Source organism: Rhinatrema bivittatum, chromosome 8 (genome assembly GCF_901001135.1).
Source record: "Rhinatrema bivittatum chromosome 8, aRhiBiv1.1, whole genome shotgun sequence".
NCBI lineage: Eukaryota > Metazoa > Chordata > Amphibia > Gymnophiona > Rhinatrematidae > Rhinatrema > Rhinatrema bivittatum.
In genome coordinates, this window is record NC_042622.1 from 187,234,610 (window position 1) to 187,251,800 (window position 17,191).

Below are 17,191 nucleotides of genomic sequence, written 5' to 3' on the forward strand. Positions count from 1 at the left end.
ATGGCTGCCGTTCCTGCAGTTAAGGGAAGGGACGGCTGCATGTGGCTCAAGGTGCTCAATTGCTCTGAAGTCGGAGCAGCCACATTAGCACCTGCTTTCCTCTGTTTTACGGGTAGCGAGAGATCAGAGGGCTGGAGACAGAGAACACCAAGGAACTGCAGGTGGCACCAGGGTATATGAAGCAGTGTCAGTTTTACTTTCTCTGTCTCCATCTGCTGGCAGGGATTATATATCTATGACTAATGAAACATAAAAGCACTGATGTGCTATTTGTACAGTGAATATATAGAGAGATAGATACACATACACCTATCTATTCCATGAAATGGAAGAGTTATGGCTTGTATTTCAAGAATCAGCTACCCCAAGAGCAAATCAAACACAGCATAAAAAAAGTCTGGCTTTAATATTCCAAATCAAGGTTAAGGAACAAGGAACATCAATTGCTGACTAAAAAAAAAAAAGTCAGATTTTTTTTTTTTTGCACAGACAAATCCGAAAACTTCCACATCCACTCTCCCAGCCTTCCAAGCTCCAGCACAGCAGAAAACCAATTCTCCTTCTCAGCTGGCAGAAGGAACGGCAGTCTTCTGGCAGAGCCTGGCCAGCAATCCAGCCATTTGCAAGAGCGAGTTCACCCCTTCTGCTATTTTCATGTGTGTGTACCCGATTTCCTGAGGGGGGAAGAAATTACACAAAAGAAAAAAAGTCAACTTGTGAAAGTCTGCTGTAGGGAGGAATTTTCAAAAAAAAGGAGACCATCTGAAAATGACCCACTCAAACACGGCTGCTGCATTAGGAGGCAGAGTTCTTGGGGTCATGGTTAGATAGGGGGCAGGAAAGAGTCAAAAACACAAGATTACATTTTCAAACCTCTGTCTCGCGCCTTCTATGGCTTAAGTACCCACAGAAAAGCTGGCACAAATGTCCACAGGTACTCCTTTTCCCATGGCAACTTTTTATTTATTTTTTAGGGAACGTAGATAGGGACTTTCAGTTTGAAAAGGTTTGTACAAAATCTGTGCCAGGCAAAGAACACACACACAAAAAAAGGAAAAAGCAATTAAACCTCCCCCCCTTCAAAAAAAACAAACAAACCCACAGCCTACGCACCATCACCCAGTGAATTTGCCGGAGGGAGCCGCTGCAGGGCCACTTACCTTGATGAACTCCAGCTTGAGGTACTCCGGCATCTGAAAGGTCTTGCACACCCGGAAAATGTTGCCAATTATATCTTCAGGCGAGTAACCCAGTCTCCAAAGGTGGGAGACAATCTGAGGGAAGGGGTCTGCCTTGAACTTTTTTTTTTTAATTATTTAATCATTCCAAAACTAACAATTAATTTTTCCTTATTATAAATCTTATATACAGGAAAAATAATTGTTATATATATATATACACACGAGAAAATAATTATTTCATGGATTAAATACAATGAAGGGGAAGGGAGGTGAAGAGATCTTACAAGAAAGTTAGGCCAAGCATAAACATTTTGATTAAATTCAAAAGACAACAGAACAGGGATGGCGAACTTCGGTCCTCGAGGGCCACAAAAGGGTTTGCCACCTGTGCAACAGAAGAACATTTAGGGGTTTTTTTTGTTTTTTTGGGGGGTTTTTTATCACGGAAACAAAAGAATTTGGAAGGGAGCCAGGGTCTTTGGCAACATCATTGCATTTAGGGGTCAGAAGGAAGGTGGAATGCACTAGAGGTAGCGTGGACCTCCCACCTTCCCTGCATCACACAAAGGCCGGTTTTCAGGATATCCACAATGAATATGCATGAGAGAGATTTGCATACAATGGAAGCAGCACATGCAAATCTCTCATATGCATATTCAACAGAGGGATCCTGAAAGACTGGCTAGGGGATGGCGTTGGATGGGTGCCCCCCAGACTGGTTCGAGATCCACTGTACTATGCAACCCTTAATCTGAAGTTACATTTGTTAGGATTAATAGGACTCTAAAGCAGCAATGTTTCTAGCCGGGAGTCTCAGGCGCTTGATGAGATTTGGGAGACGGGGGAATTGGAGGAGCAGGTTAGGGCTGAGGGGGGAAAAAAAAAACGCCAAACCTTATACGCTTCATCAATATCTGCATTAACACAGTGCTGTAGCATCTCCTTCACTAGCAGCGGGTGAGGTTCGTCACACACCTGAAACAAACAGGTAAAAAAAAAAAATGGACATCAGACCGAGGGCGTGCCCACACCTTCAAGTGATCCCTCAGGAGAGCCGCCCCTCCCTCTCTTCCTTAATTAGATGCAAATCAGCTTTTCACAGAACATTGAACTTAACTGCCTAATTAAAAAACCATGGTTCCCCCTTGCTGGCATCCAACCTGGAAAAGCTCCATGCAGCTGTAAAGTGCTCACTGCTGAAACACAACTGGACGGGTTCTAATTTTCAAAGAGATTTTTACAACTGTCACAAACCTCACACCAGTCATCTCCTGTCTAACCCTTACGTACTCCCAGCCCCATGCTGCCTCACAAAAGCTCGGGGCATTGCACAAAAAAAAAAAAAAGCTGTTTTATAAGCCAGACACAGGTTCAAGGAAAAAACCCCTCCTGTTAAAGAGAGCACAAGTGCACAACATATGAAAATTAAATGGTCAAGGATCACCCACCTTAAATACGTTTGTGCTGTTGATAAAACCAAACCCTGAATGAGTGGACTGCAAGTTGTTTAGTGCCTGTGAAGGGAAGAAAAAGCTGAATTTCACATCGCATGTTCTGATTTTTCTATTCCCAGTTCCTTCCCCCTTGCTAAGCATTTTTCTCCAAGCCAAAGCCAGATTTTCGGTTTGCTGTGATAAAGCATCTGCGGGCTCTCCTCCCATGAAAATTGCTGGCAGGGGTTAGCACGTGAAGGGATGCGACTCAAAGTCATTACTTCTCATAGAACCAGGCCTTGTTCTACTGTTTGCACACAAAAACAGTTCTTGGGTCATCGGTGTCAGGCAGCGGACAGCTAACATGGTGGGCGGAATCAACCAGATCCTTTGGCAGCCCCTAGCCAGTCTGGATTTTAAGGATATCTACCATGAATATGCATGAGATTTTCATACAAGGGAAGCAGTGCATGCAAATCCATCTCATGCATATTCATGGTGGATATCCTGAAAGCAAAACTGGCTAGGGGTAGGTCGAGGACAGAGTTGGAAAAACTCTGTTCCAGCACATTTAATCCAGCCTACTATTAAACAGCAAACAAACTTTGCTTCTGCATGAGGACCCAAATCTCTGGAAACTATAACCTAGAGCCTGAATTCACAAATTCTGACTTAACAGTAAATTCCATTTAGTACCAAGTCTTCCCTTTTCCATGGACCATAACTGGACACCCCACTAAACTTCAAGCTTTGGGGAGGAGAGAGGAGGTTGCAGACTACTGTCAGCCGTCGATCCACTCATTACTTGGCTTTCAAGCACTCTCCTCAATATACTTTATTTTATAAAATGTTATTTCAACTATCCTCATAGAGATATCATCAGTAGCCTCTCTCATGCAATTTTGATCTCTATCACAACTAAAGCCTTTCTAAAACACACCCACCTCCACATTTCCCCATAAACACACAGCCTCCCCTCATATCCACCCGCGCACACTCCCAAACACGCGGCCTCCCCTCTCATCCACCCGTGCACACTCCCAAACACGCGGCCTCCCCTCTCATCCACCCGCGCACACTCCCAAACACGCGGCCTCCCCTCTCATCCACACTCGCACACTCCCAAACACGCGGCCTCCCCTCTCATCCACCCGCGCACACTCCCAAACACGCGGCCTCCCCGCTCATCCACACGCGCACACTCCCAAACACGCGGCCTCCCCGCTCATCCACACGCGCACACTCCCAAACACGCGGCCTCCCCGCTCATCCACCCGCGCACACTCCCAAACACGCGGCCTCCCCGCTCATCCACCCGCGCACACTCCCAAACACGCGGCCTCCCCGCTCATCCACCCGCGCACACTCCCAAACACGCGGCCTCCCCTCTCATCCACACTCGCACACTCCCAAACACGCGGCCTCCCCGCTCATCCACCCGCGCACACTCCCAAACACGCGGCCTCCCCGCTCATCCACCCGCGCACACTCCCAAACACGCGGCCTCCCCGCTCATCCACCCGCGCACACTCCCAAACACGCGGCCTCCCCGCTCATCCACCCGCGCACACTCCCAAACACACGGCCTCCCCTCTCACCCACCCGCGCACACTCCCAAACACGCGGCCTCCTCTCTCACCCACCCGCGCACACTCCCAAACACGCGGCCTCCTCTCTCACCCACTCGCGCACACTCCCAAACACACGGCCTCCTCTCTCACCCACCTGCGCACACTCCCAAACACGCGGCCTCCCCGCTCATCCACCCGCGCACACTCCCAAACACACGGCCTGTGGTTGACTCTCCCTTTCCTTAAAAACTTCCCAGCCTTTCATCTGTCTCCCTTGTGCCACCTTTCTCTCAATATGCCCTGCCCCTCCTCTGTAGACTCCTCTTTTGTGCTGCCCTCCTGTCTCTTGTCCCCTCCCTCCCCGTGCTCTTCTTTCTCTCCCTCTCCTCCCCAGTGCCTTCCTCTTTCTCCATTTCCTTTCCTCCTGTGTTCCCGTCTCATTTGTGCTTCGTCTCTTCCTTTTCCCTGTTCCCGTCCTTCCCTCATGCTCCCGTTGTACCTCCCCCCTTCCCTGTGACCGCCCTTCCATAACCCCTGTCTTTCCTCCCTTGATCCCCGAGTGTCTCTCTTACCTTTCCCTCCCCTTTTCTGTGTCCCCCTATGTTTCTCCCCTTTTTTCACCCTATGACTGTCTCTTCCTCCCTCCTCTGTTCCTGTATCCCTTGGCTGGCTCTCTCGGGTCTTGGCCCAGCACTGAGTGAGGGAGGGGGAGGGACCCAGACAGCATTGCTGCAGAGATCTGTGGAGCCACTGGGAACTGAGGGCTGTGCTGCGTCCCGCCTCCTCTCTCCATCCCATCCAATCACAATACAGCAAGGAGGCACAGCTCAGCTCTCGGCTCTGCCTTTCCCTATAACCAGGAAGCTGCGGGGAAGAGGAGACAACTCTTGTGAAAACCAGATTTTCAAAGTCCAGTCAAGTATTTCTGCCTGGACATTGTTCAACACATCTGAAAACTTGGCTGTCCAGTCCAAAAACCGGATAGTTGGCAATCCCAGCTATTCCACCCCCCCCCCCTCCCCTTCCTCACCAGGGGAAAAACCCCTAAGCTTACAGGAACTTTATAGTAAAGCACTGGAGGTATTGGCTTGGAACAAAAAAATAAACTAGCCCTGACCTGTCTCATGTCTCCTTGTGCAGTGAAAATTATGGCCTCCAACCCATCATCGGTGTACTGCACATTCTCCTTGGCGACCACCTTCATTAACCTGGCCAGGACCTGTGCATCTGTCAGCTTTGTGTAGCGCAGCACGGCACAGCGAGACTGGATCGGCTCTGCAGAGCAAATAAACAGAGACGACATCGGTCTGCAAATCACAGCAGCGCCGCTCAGGGGCTAAAAAGGGCCATTCCCCTGCCCCTCCGCCAAGGATCAAGGGCATGCAGGGGGGGGGAGCCACAGCCCTGCCACTGCCTGCTCCATACCCTTCTTGCAAGGCTTAGCTTGTACTGCTGCCTTCGCTGCACCCTGCTCCGTAGCTTCCTTGGTAGCATCTTTTGTAAGCACTAAATTGAATGGGGGGGGGGGAAGACATACGCGATTCGGCCGCTATAAAATTCCTCTTATGAATCTGCTAGCTAAAGCTGCAGTTCAGAGCCTAAAATATACCCCTTCTGTCAGGGGAGCTTTGGACCGGGTGAAATGGTTTAACAATGTGTAAGAGATCAGGGATAAGAGCCACTCGTCTCTTACCTATAATTTTATCAGAGGCATTGCAAGCAAGGGCAAAGCGGGTTGTTTTGGAATAAATCTCCATTGTTCTCCTCAGGGCCTGCTGAGCGCCATCTGTCATGCTGCAATAGAAATAAGGACAATTAAAGTTTGTTGGGGTTTGTTTGTTTTTTTTTTTTGTTTTTTTTAATAAATCTCTTTAAGGTTGCATATCAAGCTGACACTCCATAAACATCCTCAATCACTGCAATCAGCGTTAACCAAACAGCAACAGCAGGCCAGTGGCAGAGACAGCACAAAAACCAGATTGAAGAGCAAACTCCGCTCACAGGATACGGACGGCAGTTTCTTCCTGCTCTTTTAGGCTTGCAGTTCAGTCTGAACCAGGGCTGCGTTTCCGGTGCCTTCATTTGCAGCCTCGCCAGGGATTTTTCCCTATTTCATGTCCCGATTCACTTTGGTGCAGTCACTTGAGTTGTCAGCCAGGGGGACCAAGAACCTTTGGGAACCCTGCAGTTGGGGGCTCTAACATCAGCCACTAGATGTCCCCATTGAGCGAGAACTGGTTTTCCTCCCCTCTCCCCTCCGGGCTGTGAACGTCGCCTCCGCAGCACCCCCAGCTCCAGATGAAGATACAGCCTAGGTCAGCGATGGCGAACTCCAGTCCTCGAGTGCCACAAACAGGCCAGGTTTTCAGGATATCCACAACGAATATGCATGAGAAAGATTTGCATGCACTGCCTCTCTCTCTCATGCATATTCGTTGTGGATATCCTGAAAACCTGGCCCGTTTGGGGCACTCGAGGACTGGAGTTCACCATCACTGACCTAGGTAATCAAACCCAGGTGCCTCTGCAGAGCACTGCTGCTGCGTCACCGGCCATGTTACAAATTTGCAGGCATCGTACATATGCACGCATCATTTAAAATGTTCCTTTCGGGTTATTAGCTTGGAAATTCCTTCAGAGGTCTCCCCCCACCCCCACAACTCACCGGCTTGCAAGGAGACATGGCACTGACAAGGGCTAGCACGATGGTATCTTCTTAATAATTTAAAAGAAAAAAGAAAGAAAACCAAAAAAAACATCCACACCGTACCTGTCCGCTTCATCCAGGATAATTATCTTGTGCCGCCCTTTTGGAAGCGTCACTTTCTGCTGAGCGAACATTTTAATTTTGTTCCTCACGACGTCTATGCCTCTAAAGGAAAGAAGAAACGAGGCACAGTCAGTGGGCATGGGTACGGTGCTCGGAAGGAAAAGTGAAGCTCCGAGATCCATCACAAGAGCGTCAGGTGCTAGTGAATATCAAAGCCTAGCGTTTAACGTATCTTCTGGTTTCCACAGACAACGGTAGGCTACCCAAACCTCTAAGCGGGGAAATGCCAAAAAGTGAAAACAAGATACAGATTTTCACAGAATGGCCCAGGGAACAGAGAGGGAAAAGGAGGCCCCATTAGCGTGAAAACAGGAAGTCTACTGGTCAGAGCAATGGCCTGAGAACCAGGGGGGAAGCCAGGGATCAAATTCCTCCTCACTCCTTGGGCAAGACACTTTACCTCCCATTGCCTTCCGATACCTGCTCAGACTGTAAGCTCTCTTGGGCAGGAACATCGTACGTGAGCCATCAGCACCGTATGGCGCTGCATACCTCCAGCGGTAGTAGCGCGTGACGCTGCTGCGGGAATGACACACTGTACTGGTAGTGCAGCTAACACCATGAGCAAAGAACCCACTTTGGCAGTATCATGTTAAAAAAAAACAAACAAACAATCCAAGAAAAGCAGCCCAATCTTATTGTTTTTTTAAAGCACGCCTTTGCCAAAATCACAGTAAAGGGGGGAGTCTGTGACCCTGCACCAAGAATGAAACTGGGCAGACTAGCGATGGGCCCGTATCTGCCATCATTTTCTCCGTTTCTTTTGCTCTGCTCGCTAGCAGCCATTCCGCTTCCCAGAATCTGCGGACGGCCTTCCTTTGGAAGGCTCGTTGGTGCGTACCTGTCGTTCGAAGCGTTGAGCTCTAGGACGGCGTCTTTCAGCGCCGGACCCAGCAGGGCACGGGCCAAGCACAGAATGCTGGTGGTTTTTCCAGTTCCCGGAGGACCCTGAAAATAAAGGGTATCACACCATTCAGTCAAATACTGGCTGGCTTTGCCAAACCAAGAGGGAGAAAGGGTCTGGTTCTTGCCTTACGGATTTCTTGAGGAAATAACAGCACCAACTCCAGCAAAAAGAATGATCAGCAGCAGCCAATAAAAAAAAAAAAAAAGCAACAAATGCACTCTCAGCCCCGTGGATAGGAGGGGGTCAGTCAGCCATTGCGCAATGCTGACACCTAGTGGCTTGAGTAAGGGCTCTGAACGCAGAGTTCCAGAAGGCGCCCTGGTGTCTGACCTGCGGCTGAGGACAGAGTGGGAAAGGGAGGTAAAGCAGGGGGAAACAAAGGCTCAGGACACACTGGATCCTAGCCCTGCTTCCAACTGAGCTAGAAGCCCCCAAAAAGGAGCGGGTGAAAAAAAAAAACAAACAAACAAAACAAAAGCCTGAAATGCAAAGAAATCTCTCCGATTGCGCAGCACAGGTATTAAGAGCCCTCACCATGACTATATGCACATTTTTTATGCGCCTTGGCTGCTGCATGGGCTTTGCCTCAGCTCAGATCGCATGGCCATGAACAGAAAGGATTGCATCTTTGGTTATTTGGCGCAGAAGCTTCCCAAACCGGTCCTGGGGTCCCTGCAGCCAGTCAGGTGTTCAGGTTACACAATGAATATGCATGAGATAAATCTGCATATACTGGCTTCCCAATGTATGCAAACGTGTCTCAGGTACAGTCGTGGGAAGCCTGAGGATCCAGCTAGAGCAATCAGAATCTGTCGGGCTGCTGCAGCACCTACCGTCTTAATTTGCAATTATCCAGGGGCTTTTATATTCCCCACCTAACTCATTCCAGCCTTTGCAGCGACAATCCTGCATCAGGGGCTGCAGACTGGCTCCCCCAGAGCCTGACAGGCATGGACACCGAGTCCAGCCACTGGGTGTCACCATTATGCAACAGCTGAAGATTCCCTCTCCCCACCACAGGCTGTGAATGCTGCCAAACCAAGATCTTCCACAACGCTGACAATGAACTAACCCCAGTTTTTAAAAATCAGAAAGATGCTTCATCATGGCCCCCACGCTCAAGTTGTGTTATTTAAGTAAATGTCCCCCCTCTGGCTGATGTGATGTACCGTGTGATCTAAAACCAAAAAACTCACAGCAATGATGATATTTGGCACGTTCCCTTCCCTTGCAAAGACCTAGAAAAACAAACATTGCATTGTTTAACAAGGTGATAAAACTGGCAACAGCTCAGGCAGGTAACAGCCCCAACATTATCAAAAGTCAGACTTGCAAAATGAAAAAAAAAAAAACCACCTGCAGAAGAGAATTTGTGTTCCCTGCCATACTGTGCTTTTCACAATATTCACTGAATTCTGCAGCAAAACTTAAAAGCATCCAACATCAGTTTAAAGGGTCAGAGATGTATTTTAAAATGTAAAAAAGGCAGCTGTTAAAATGCCTCCATTAGATAAAGAGCGAGCAAACTATTCAACTTTATCAAAGCAAAACACTACACACCTCCAGCCTGCTGACAGTCTCCTCATTGCCAACAATTTCATTCATCTTCATGGGTCTGTACTTTTCAACCCTGTGGAAAATACACAACCAAAACATATAACCATGTCTCCTCTATCCCCAGAATGGGATATTTCAGTAACTCCTTTTTCTAAGCTCTGGTGAGGTTTAGCTCTATACAATATCACTGCTGCTAGTCCTAGAGAGATACCATTTATAAAGGGCTCTCTGGAGAATTTGGGATTATGGGGAACTAGGGATGAACATTGAAAATGTTTCTATATGCTTTGCTTTCAGAGTGCATAAAGAATAAATGCACTTTGGAAGTTTATGTAAATGCTTTTTTTTCCTGCAGATAAAAAGATTTCAGCTAAACTCGTTTACATAAAAATCATCTTTTGCCCCTCTCCCTTTCAAAAGATATGACAGGACACAGTATACAAGGAAGGCCTTCTTGAAAATAATACAGATCCAGGGTAGAGAATATAGTAGTTTAACACATCTCTCACCAAAAGAAAAACAGAGGAAGGCTCCCAGCAACATTGTGAAATGTTTTCATTTTTTATTTCTGGATGGGCTCAACAAGAAATTCAACACAGTTTAAGCTCAGTTTCCCTGCATGTACCTCATACATCCTTGAGCAAGCAGATAAATTATGATCAGAGAATACAGCACAGCCTGTTCATTTTCTTATGGTATCAGAACACACCAAAAGTATGTACTGCACAAGGAGCAGTAGCAGACTAGGATAGTTTATAATGTTTATGAAATAAAATTTTAGAAATTCCAACACAAAATCTCAATGGCATCCACCAGGAACTAGCAGCATAATACACTAACCTCCTAGGCAGCTGTGATCACTGACCTCATGCACCCATACTATAGCCTGTACCCGTTCAGACCACTTTGATCCCCAGTATACTGCCATGCCTGTGCCAATACAACTCACTACAAATGTACCAATCTATTGCCCCAGGGCTGGAAACATCCCAGATCACCAAGCACTTAGTATTTGGCACCTGGTGCCTGCGAAAAGAGCTGTTCCAGAGAGGAGTAAATGCAGTTCATAGGTTGGAGATTATATACTATGCTAATACATGTTGTAACTTTCCCCTATGTCCCCGCTCCCTGTACTATTGCATTTTAGAATATGTCCTACACTAATCCTTCTAATAACATGCTCCCCACAGCCCCATATTAATGCACCTGCTCCAGAAGCCTGGGCAAGGTTGCCAGTTCATTAATTTTTATTTTACTGTGACAGTGTGCCAACATTTTTTTTTAAACAACCTATTTTATGAACATACATTTCACATGTTGTGCCTTTTTGTGCACAACTGGATTTACTATAGTCACCCCTTTGTGACATAGTCCCTGGCTCCTGAATACCGCAGCCTTGCAAAGCCTGGAAACGGGCACCATCTCGCATGACATTTTTACTCACATTTTTTTTTTTACTGACAGTTGACAACCCTACCCCTGTATTAATGCACTTTGTAATTTACGCCATGCCTCTGCTCTAATGCACCGCATAATCTGCCCCATGTCTCTGCTCGAATGCACCTTATGATTACCCTACCCCCGGTATTACTGATCCCAGCCTTCCCCAAACTTACTGTCCCTTGCAGGTCTCCCTCGTCTGTTATTACTGCCCCCTTCCAGTTGCCCCTCTCTATTAATGCACCCTGCATGTGACTGCGCTCTAGCCCCAGTCCTCCGTGCTCCTCACCAGGGCAGCTCGTAGCTCCCCGTTGAGCCCTTACTCCCCGAGGTCGCAGCACCGCGCACCTCCCCGGTGTCCTCCGAGGTAGAAGCCCCACTAGAACCTTCTCCCGCCTCCATATCCGTTCCGGGCCCGGCCGCTTTCCTGCCTTTCCCGCCAGTAGAACCTCAACCGCCCCGCCCCCGGCGACGCGGGACGCACTCTCACGACGTCACCGCGACGCCTTCCTCTCCTAAGGGCGACCGGAAACGTGTCACAAGAAATTCTCTCACCTCTGCCGAACTGTCAAGAGCGGATCCACCTTAAAAGACCTTCCGCAACGCTATACTAGTTTGCTACTGAGTGTGAGAGCGGATGTGGAACTCCAGATGTTTTTGCTGGACACCCAGATGTTACTGCAGCAATAGCTGGGTAAAGGTGCTTGGAAAGCATGGGGAAAACAACTGAAAAATAAGATGCAAGAATAAAGAAAGAAATACATCCGATCAGTAACCAAGTTGAGTTCTATATTTCGATGATTTCGTCCATTTTTATTTAGGGTCTTTTTCTTTGCTTGGCAGTCTCTCTCCGTCATAATACAACGTACTTGAGACAATCCAATTTCTGGATATTTACGTGTTAATGTTATAATTTCCCTCCTCGTCGCTCCACGTGCAAATATTACTCATCCCAAAGTAAAACAATGGGTTACTTGTTTATCCTGTTTTAACTGCAGACGAGGAAGAGAGAACAAAGGAATCAATGTTACCTGGGAAATTATTATTATACCCTGAGGCCTTTCTGATTTTTAAATATTAATTGCACACTTGAGCTTCTACCCCCTCGAAAAATAAAGTAGAAATTCGCTGTCTGTGGGCTTTTGGTATTTTGAATTTCAAGAAAGGCAAGAATACGTTTTCAGTTTGGGATCCATGGAATTTCTTGGTTGCCAAAAATGAAACAGTTTCCAAAAAAAAAAAGAAAATCAGATCCTAATTAATGATATTGAAGAAAATATTAGTCTTGTGCCTTTTAAAACAGAATTCTCAGTCGACGGGTACAAAGCACTCTCTTTAAACGTACACTTTGGTGTGAGACAAGGATGATAAATAATGCACGTTATTCTTGAGCAATGTTGTACGTTTATTTTGTGTTTAATTAGCTGAACAGGGGTAATGATTCAGATGCCATAGTATCCAGCGGAGAAATCGATCGCTAAAGATGACAGTTTAATGAATGCCCTTCACTTTGATAGGTTCGTACCCCTGAAAGGACGTTCAAAGGTCATATGTCTATCGCTGGGAAAGGCAAATGGAGTAGAAGCCACTAGAGGGAGTTTGCGTTACATAGAAAACTGTGTGCGTAAATATTGGACATAGGCAAACAGACACAAAAGAGTTTGAACTAGCAGAGAAAGATAAAACCAAGCCTGCGTGTCTTGTCCTTCACCTGATGTATTATTCATGCAATTTATTGTACCTATTGCAGTATAAACGAAATGGCATTAATAATTTGATATCACTGCGCCCCCCCCCCCCCTTTAAGAACTTTTGTGATGTTTTAATGCTTTGTACAGCCGGAACAGCATTAGCAGGAAAATTGCACAGAAATCGATGTGTCCTGAGATGCAGATGTTTACTTCAAAACAATGGATTGAAGAGTCATTCCTGATTTCAAAGGCTGCCTGTGCCAGGGGTTCTCTGTTGGAATTTTTGTATTTCTAAACCCACCCACCTCTGCAAGGAACAATTAGCAAGCAGGAATAGATGGGTGCATCCGCTGTCTCTCATCTGGTCCTGTCCTAAACATGCCCCAAGGGGTGCAAGGAATTTGGAAGAGGGCAGGTTAAAGACATGCAGAAGTATATTGTACTGACTTCCGCCTTGTGCAGATTGCTCTTCTCCATGTGCTCTTTACAAATGGGGCACAATACAGAAGGGTGTGGTTTTCTTTCAAAGGTGACAAAAAGTTACATTATTTGCTTTGCTTCTCCCTTGCTTTTCAAGCTTCTAAGACAAAGGCAAAACTGAGAGGAGGGAAGTGCTGATAAGTGCATCAGTTGCTAATGGAACCAAGAATTCTGAACTGTGAAGGAAGTGCAGACGAAATACTGTCATTGGGATTTAGGAAGGATACCCCCCCCCCCCCTTTTCCACCCCCCACCCCCCAAGTCCTAATGTATTCCTTTGTCTCATCACATGCATTTATTATTTATTTCACAGCAGGATTGACGTGTCAGTAAATATATATGACAAGGGGCATTAGAAAAAGCTTTTAACAAGAAAAGTCCATAAACCATTATTAAGGTGGACTTGGGGAAATATTTTTTTGTATTTATTATTTAGGGGATTTATTTATTTTATTTATTTATTTAAAATATTTGTTACCTGCCATTTCAATGTTCAGGGCGGGGTACAACAGACATTCATAATAATCAGTCAAAAAAAGGAATTGCAAGAATTAAAATACATAAACATAACTAAGCACTGAAGGCCTGCAGGCATCAGATCAGGTCAGATAGTCCATATGTCTTTTGAAAAAGAAACGTCTTCAGCACCTTCCTGAACATTCTTGGGTCTCCCAATGTCCTAATTTCAGCTGGTAGGGAGTTCCAGAGGATTGGGCCTGCTGAAGAAAAAGTGTGCCCTCTGGTCTCATCTAGATGGGCAAATCTTGGTGACGGAACATCTAAGAATCCTTGGGTTGATGATCTCAAAGCTCAAGAAGGCATATAGAGCTTTCATGTGGATGTTATCCAGGGTGAAGAGCAGTTATTGAACAGATTGTGAATAGTGACGGCCAACTTGTGTTATGTTCAAAATGCCATGAAAAGACATTGCAGAGACTGTAACACTGGAGTGATTACAGTATGTTCATGAACAGAGTTTCTGGTTAGAAGCTGAGCCACAGAATTTTGTATAATTTGTAGTGGACGGGTAACATAAGCAGGTAAACCAATGAAAAGAGAATTGCAGTAGTCTAAGCTTGAGTAAAGAAGAGATAGGAAGAACAGTCTTGAAGTCCTTTGGTTCTAACAGGTTTCAAGTGATGCAACAGATGGAGTTTGCAAAATGAAGATTGGACTAAAGTTTTTATGTGATTATGCATTGACAGGAAAGAATCAACAAAACCCCCAAGATTACAGACTGTCATGCCGATACAGTACAGTGCGCTCCACCGGAGCGCACTGTTAACCCGCGTTTGGACACGCGTTTTCGACGCGCTAGCTTTATCCCTTATTCAGTAAGGGGTAATAGCGTGTCGAAAACGCGCGTCCAATCCCCCCGAAACTAATAGCGCCTGCAACATGCAAATGCAAGTTGATGGCCCTATTAGGTATTCCCGCGCGATTCAGAAAGGAAAATGTGCAGCCAAGCCGCACATTTTACTTTTAGAAATTAGCGCCTCCCCAAAGGTAGGCGTTAATTTCTGCCGGCACCGGGAAAGTGTACAGAAAAGCAGTAAAAACTGCTTTTCTGTACACCTTCCAACTTAATATGGCGATATTAAGTCGGAGGTCCCAGAGTAAAAAATAATTTAAAATAATAATAAAAAAAATTTAAAATCGGCCCGCAGCTCGCGGGTTGAAAACCGGATGTTCAATTTTGCCGGCGTCCGGTTTCTGAACCCGTGGCTGTCAGCGGGGTTGAGAACCGACGCCAGCAAAATTGTGCGTTGGCTATCAAATTCGCTGACAGCCGCTGCTCCTGTCAAAAAAGAGGCGCTAGGGATGCGCTAGTGTCCCTAGCGCCTCTTTTTACCGCGGGCCCTCATTTAAATACTGAATTGCGTGCACAGGAGAGTGGCCTGTGCGCGGGTCAGGAGAGTGGGCGCTCGCCTGCTCTCCCGCGACTTTTACTGAATCGGCCTGTGTTAGAAATAGGAATGGGCTGACCTTTAAAAGAAATTTGGTCAGGAAACTTTGTGGAATTACAATGAGAAAGAATCATGATTTTGGTTTTATTGACATTCAAGGCAAGTTTATTATGTTGTAACTAATCCTGAATAGTGAAAAGACAGAAATAAATAGCTTGGTGGGTGCACATGATGATTTCACAGGAAAGAAAAACTGTATGTCATAAGCATACAGTTTATAGTGTACTGCAAGGCTCGCCAGCAGACGTCGAAGAGGAGTGAGGTAGATGTTGAATAGGGCCACAGATTATCCTGAGCCTTGGGTACGCCTGAGGAAAAAGAGAACCAAAAATAAGCACTAGTACCGAATGTGATCTTTTGGGAATGATTGGTGAGATAATTTGTGATCCAAGAGAGGACAACAGACAGACTCAGAGAAGCAAGCCAAGAGAGTCTGTGAACCTTTTGGGATCCTGCCATGTGACCTGGATTAGCCGCTATTGGAAACAGGATACTGTGCTCGATGGACCTTTGGTCTGACCCAGTATGGCAAATCTTATGCTCTTATGTAAGCATTTTAGTAATTCTGTTTCTAGTTAAACATAGACTATGAGGGCAGATAAGGCCTGTCTGCCTCATTTCAAGGGTGGAACGTACTAAGGGTTTTCTTGTGTTTTTGTGTCCCTGGGGAAAACACTAGGTATATACATATATATATATATATATATATATATATATATATATATATATATATATATATATATATATATATATGCTCTGGAGTCTGCTCAAATTACTTCCTCTTGCAGTGCCGTGGACCCTAATTGAACTTAGGTTAAACCAAATAAAATCAGGAACCAGTCTGGTGACCTGGCGGCTGTGCTGCTCCACTGTATGGAATTCCCCAGACCCCGTTCCAGTATTGATTTCCTGCCAGGTCACGTCAGGTCGCCAGCCTGGGACCTTTTCCGCATAGGCAGCAGGAGTGGAAGGTGGAGGTTGCCGCTGCCCCGGCTCGGCACCATTTTATTTATTTATTTATTTTTTTAGAAAATCTCCAGTGCCCAGCTCCTGCTCCTAGATGGGATGGGGATGCTTGGAAAAAGCCCCAGGCAGCTGGAAAGGAAATGTCCCGGCACCTTAGCCCATGTGGGTGGGGGCTGCTACTGTGATTGAACTGGAACCCAAAAAGAGCCAAAGGAAGCTGGCAGACAAAAAGAACACAAGGATTGCAAACAAAATCCTCAAATCACAAAGATTCCCCCTTTTCCATTTTATTTCTGAAGAAGAAAACCCGCCTTCTCTTTAGCCACTACCATCTAGGGAGAGATTCACATGTCGGGCGACCCTCTCGGTGCAGGATCCTCAGTGCCTTCTCTCTCTCTCCCCTTGCCCTGCCTTGCTCTCCTCCTGCTGGCGCGGGCGGGCGGGAAGAGGATTGCGCTGAGGTGGGGAATGGATGAGGATCATGTCGTTGTGTTGCTGAAGTGCAGAGTCCCTTCAAATTTACCACAGATTCATTATCATAATTTATGTATATAAGGCTTTTCCAGACACAGCGTTCAAAGCGTGACACAGTGGAAAAAGATTTTATGTTGCATATAGGGTAGAGAGGTCAAAGGAGTTTAGAGGTATGGCTAGCAGTCTACAGGATTACACAACTAGATACGAGAATACAACAGTAATTGTTGACATGTGAATTAATAAAGGTATGATTGCCATAATATAGTAGCAAATAATAGAACAGATATAGAGGGTACAATGGTGGGGTTGCAGTAGTATAATGGTAGTGCTACACCAGATATAGGCTATGCAGTCAGTGTAGGTCAGGTCAGTTGGCCAGACAGTGAAGTTTGATCGGGTTAAGACAGGTTAGTTGGCAGGGGAGTGAGTCAGAGTTCCTATTTATTATCACCATTTTTTTAAATAACTTAAAAAAGTAAGCTTATCTACCCACTTTTAACTTGTGGCGTAGTCGTCCCTACCCACAAGCCTGCTGCTGAATTTGGTTCAACTCATTTTTTGTAGAAACAACCAAGTTATAGATGAGATCTTTTTATTGGTCTCACTTAATACATTTGTGACTGGCTTTTGGGAGCTACCTATCTGAGGGGGTCATTTATCAAAATGCGCTAAGGTGTTTTCGCATGCTAGC

The 17,191-nt window shown here is 46.1% G+C and overlaps 1 protein-coding gene across 7 annotated transcripts; it reads right to left on the bottom strand.

The window, feature by feature from the left end:
- Positions 1–380: 380 nt before the first annotated feature.
- Positions 381–11,460, bottom strand: RFC2 (replication factor C subunit 2). 7 transcript variants are annotated; one of them, XM_029613352.1, is made up of 11 exons: positions 11,404–11,460; positions 9,483–9,552; positions 9,119–9,160; positions 7,857–7,963; positions 6,956–7,057; positions 5,879–5,979; positions 5,303–5,460; positions 2,630–2,695; positions 2,076–2,156; positions 1,161–1,274; positions 381–674 (listed from the first exon to the last, which is right to left on the bottom strand). In XM_029613352.1, the coding sequence occupies exons 2-11, from the start codon at positions 9,531–9,533 to the stop codon at positions 564–566; spliced, it is 933 nt and encodes a 310-aa protein (XP_029469212.1). In that variant the 5' UTR covers positions 9,534–9,552; positions 11,404–11,460; the 3' UTR covers positions 381–563. The 7 variants fall into 7 exon arrangements, with proteins under 7 accessions (XP_029469212.1, XP_029469210.1, XP_029469205.1 ...); XM_029613350.1 differs by lacking the exon at positions 11,404–11,460 and adding an exon at positions 11,268–11,398; XM_029613345.1 differs by lacking the exon at positions 11,404–11,460 and adding an exon at positions 11,209–11,391.
- Positions 11,461–17,191: the final 5,731 nt, after the last annotated feature.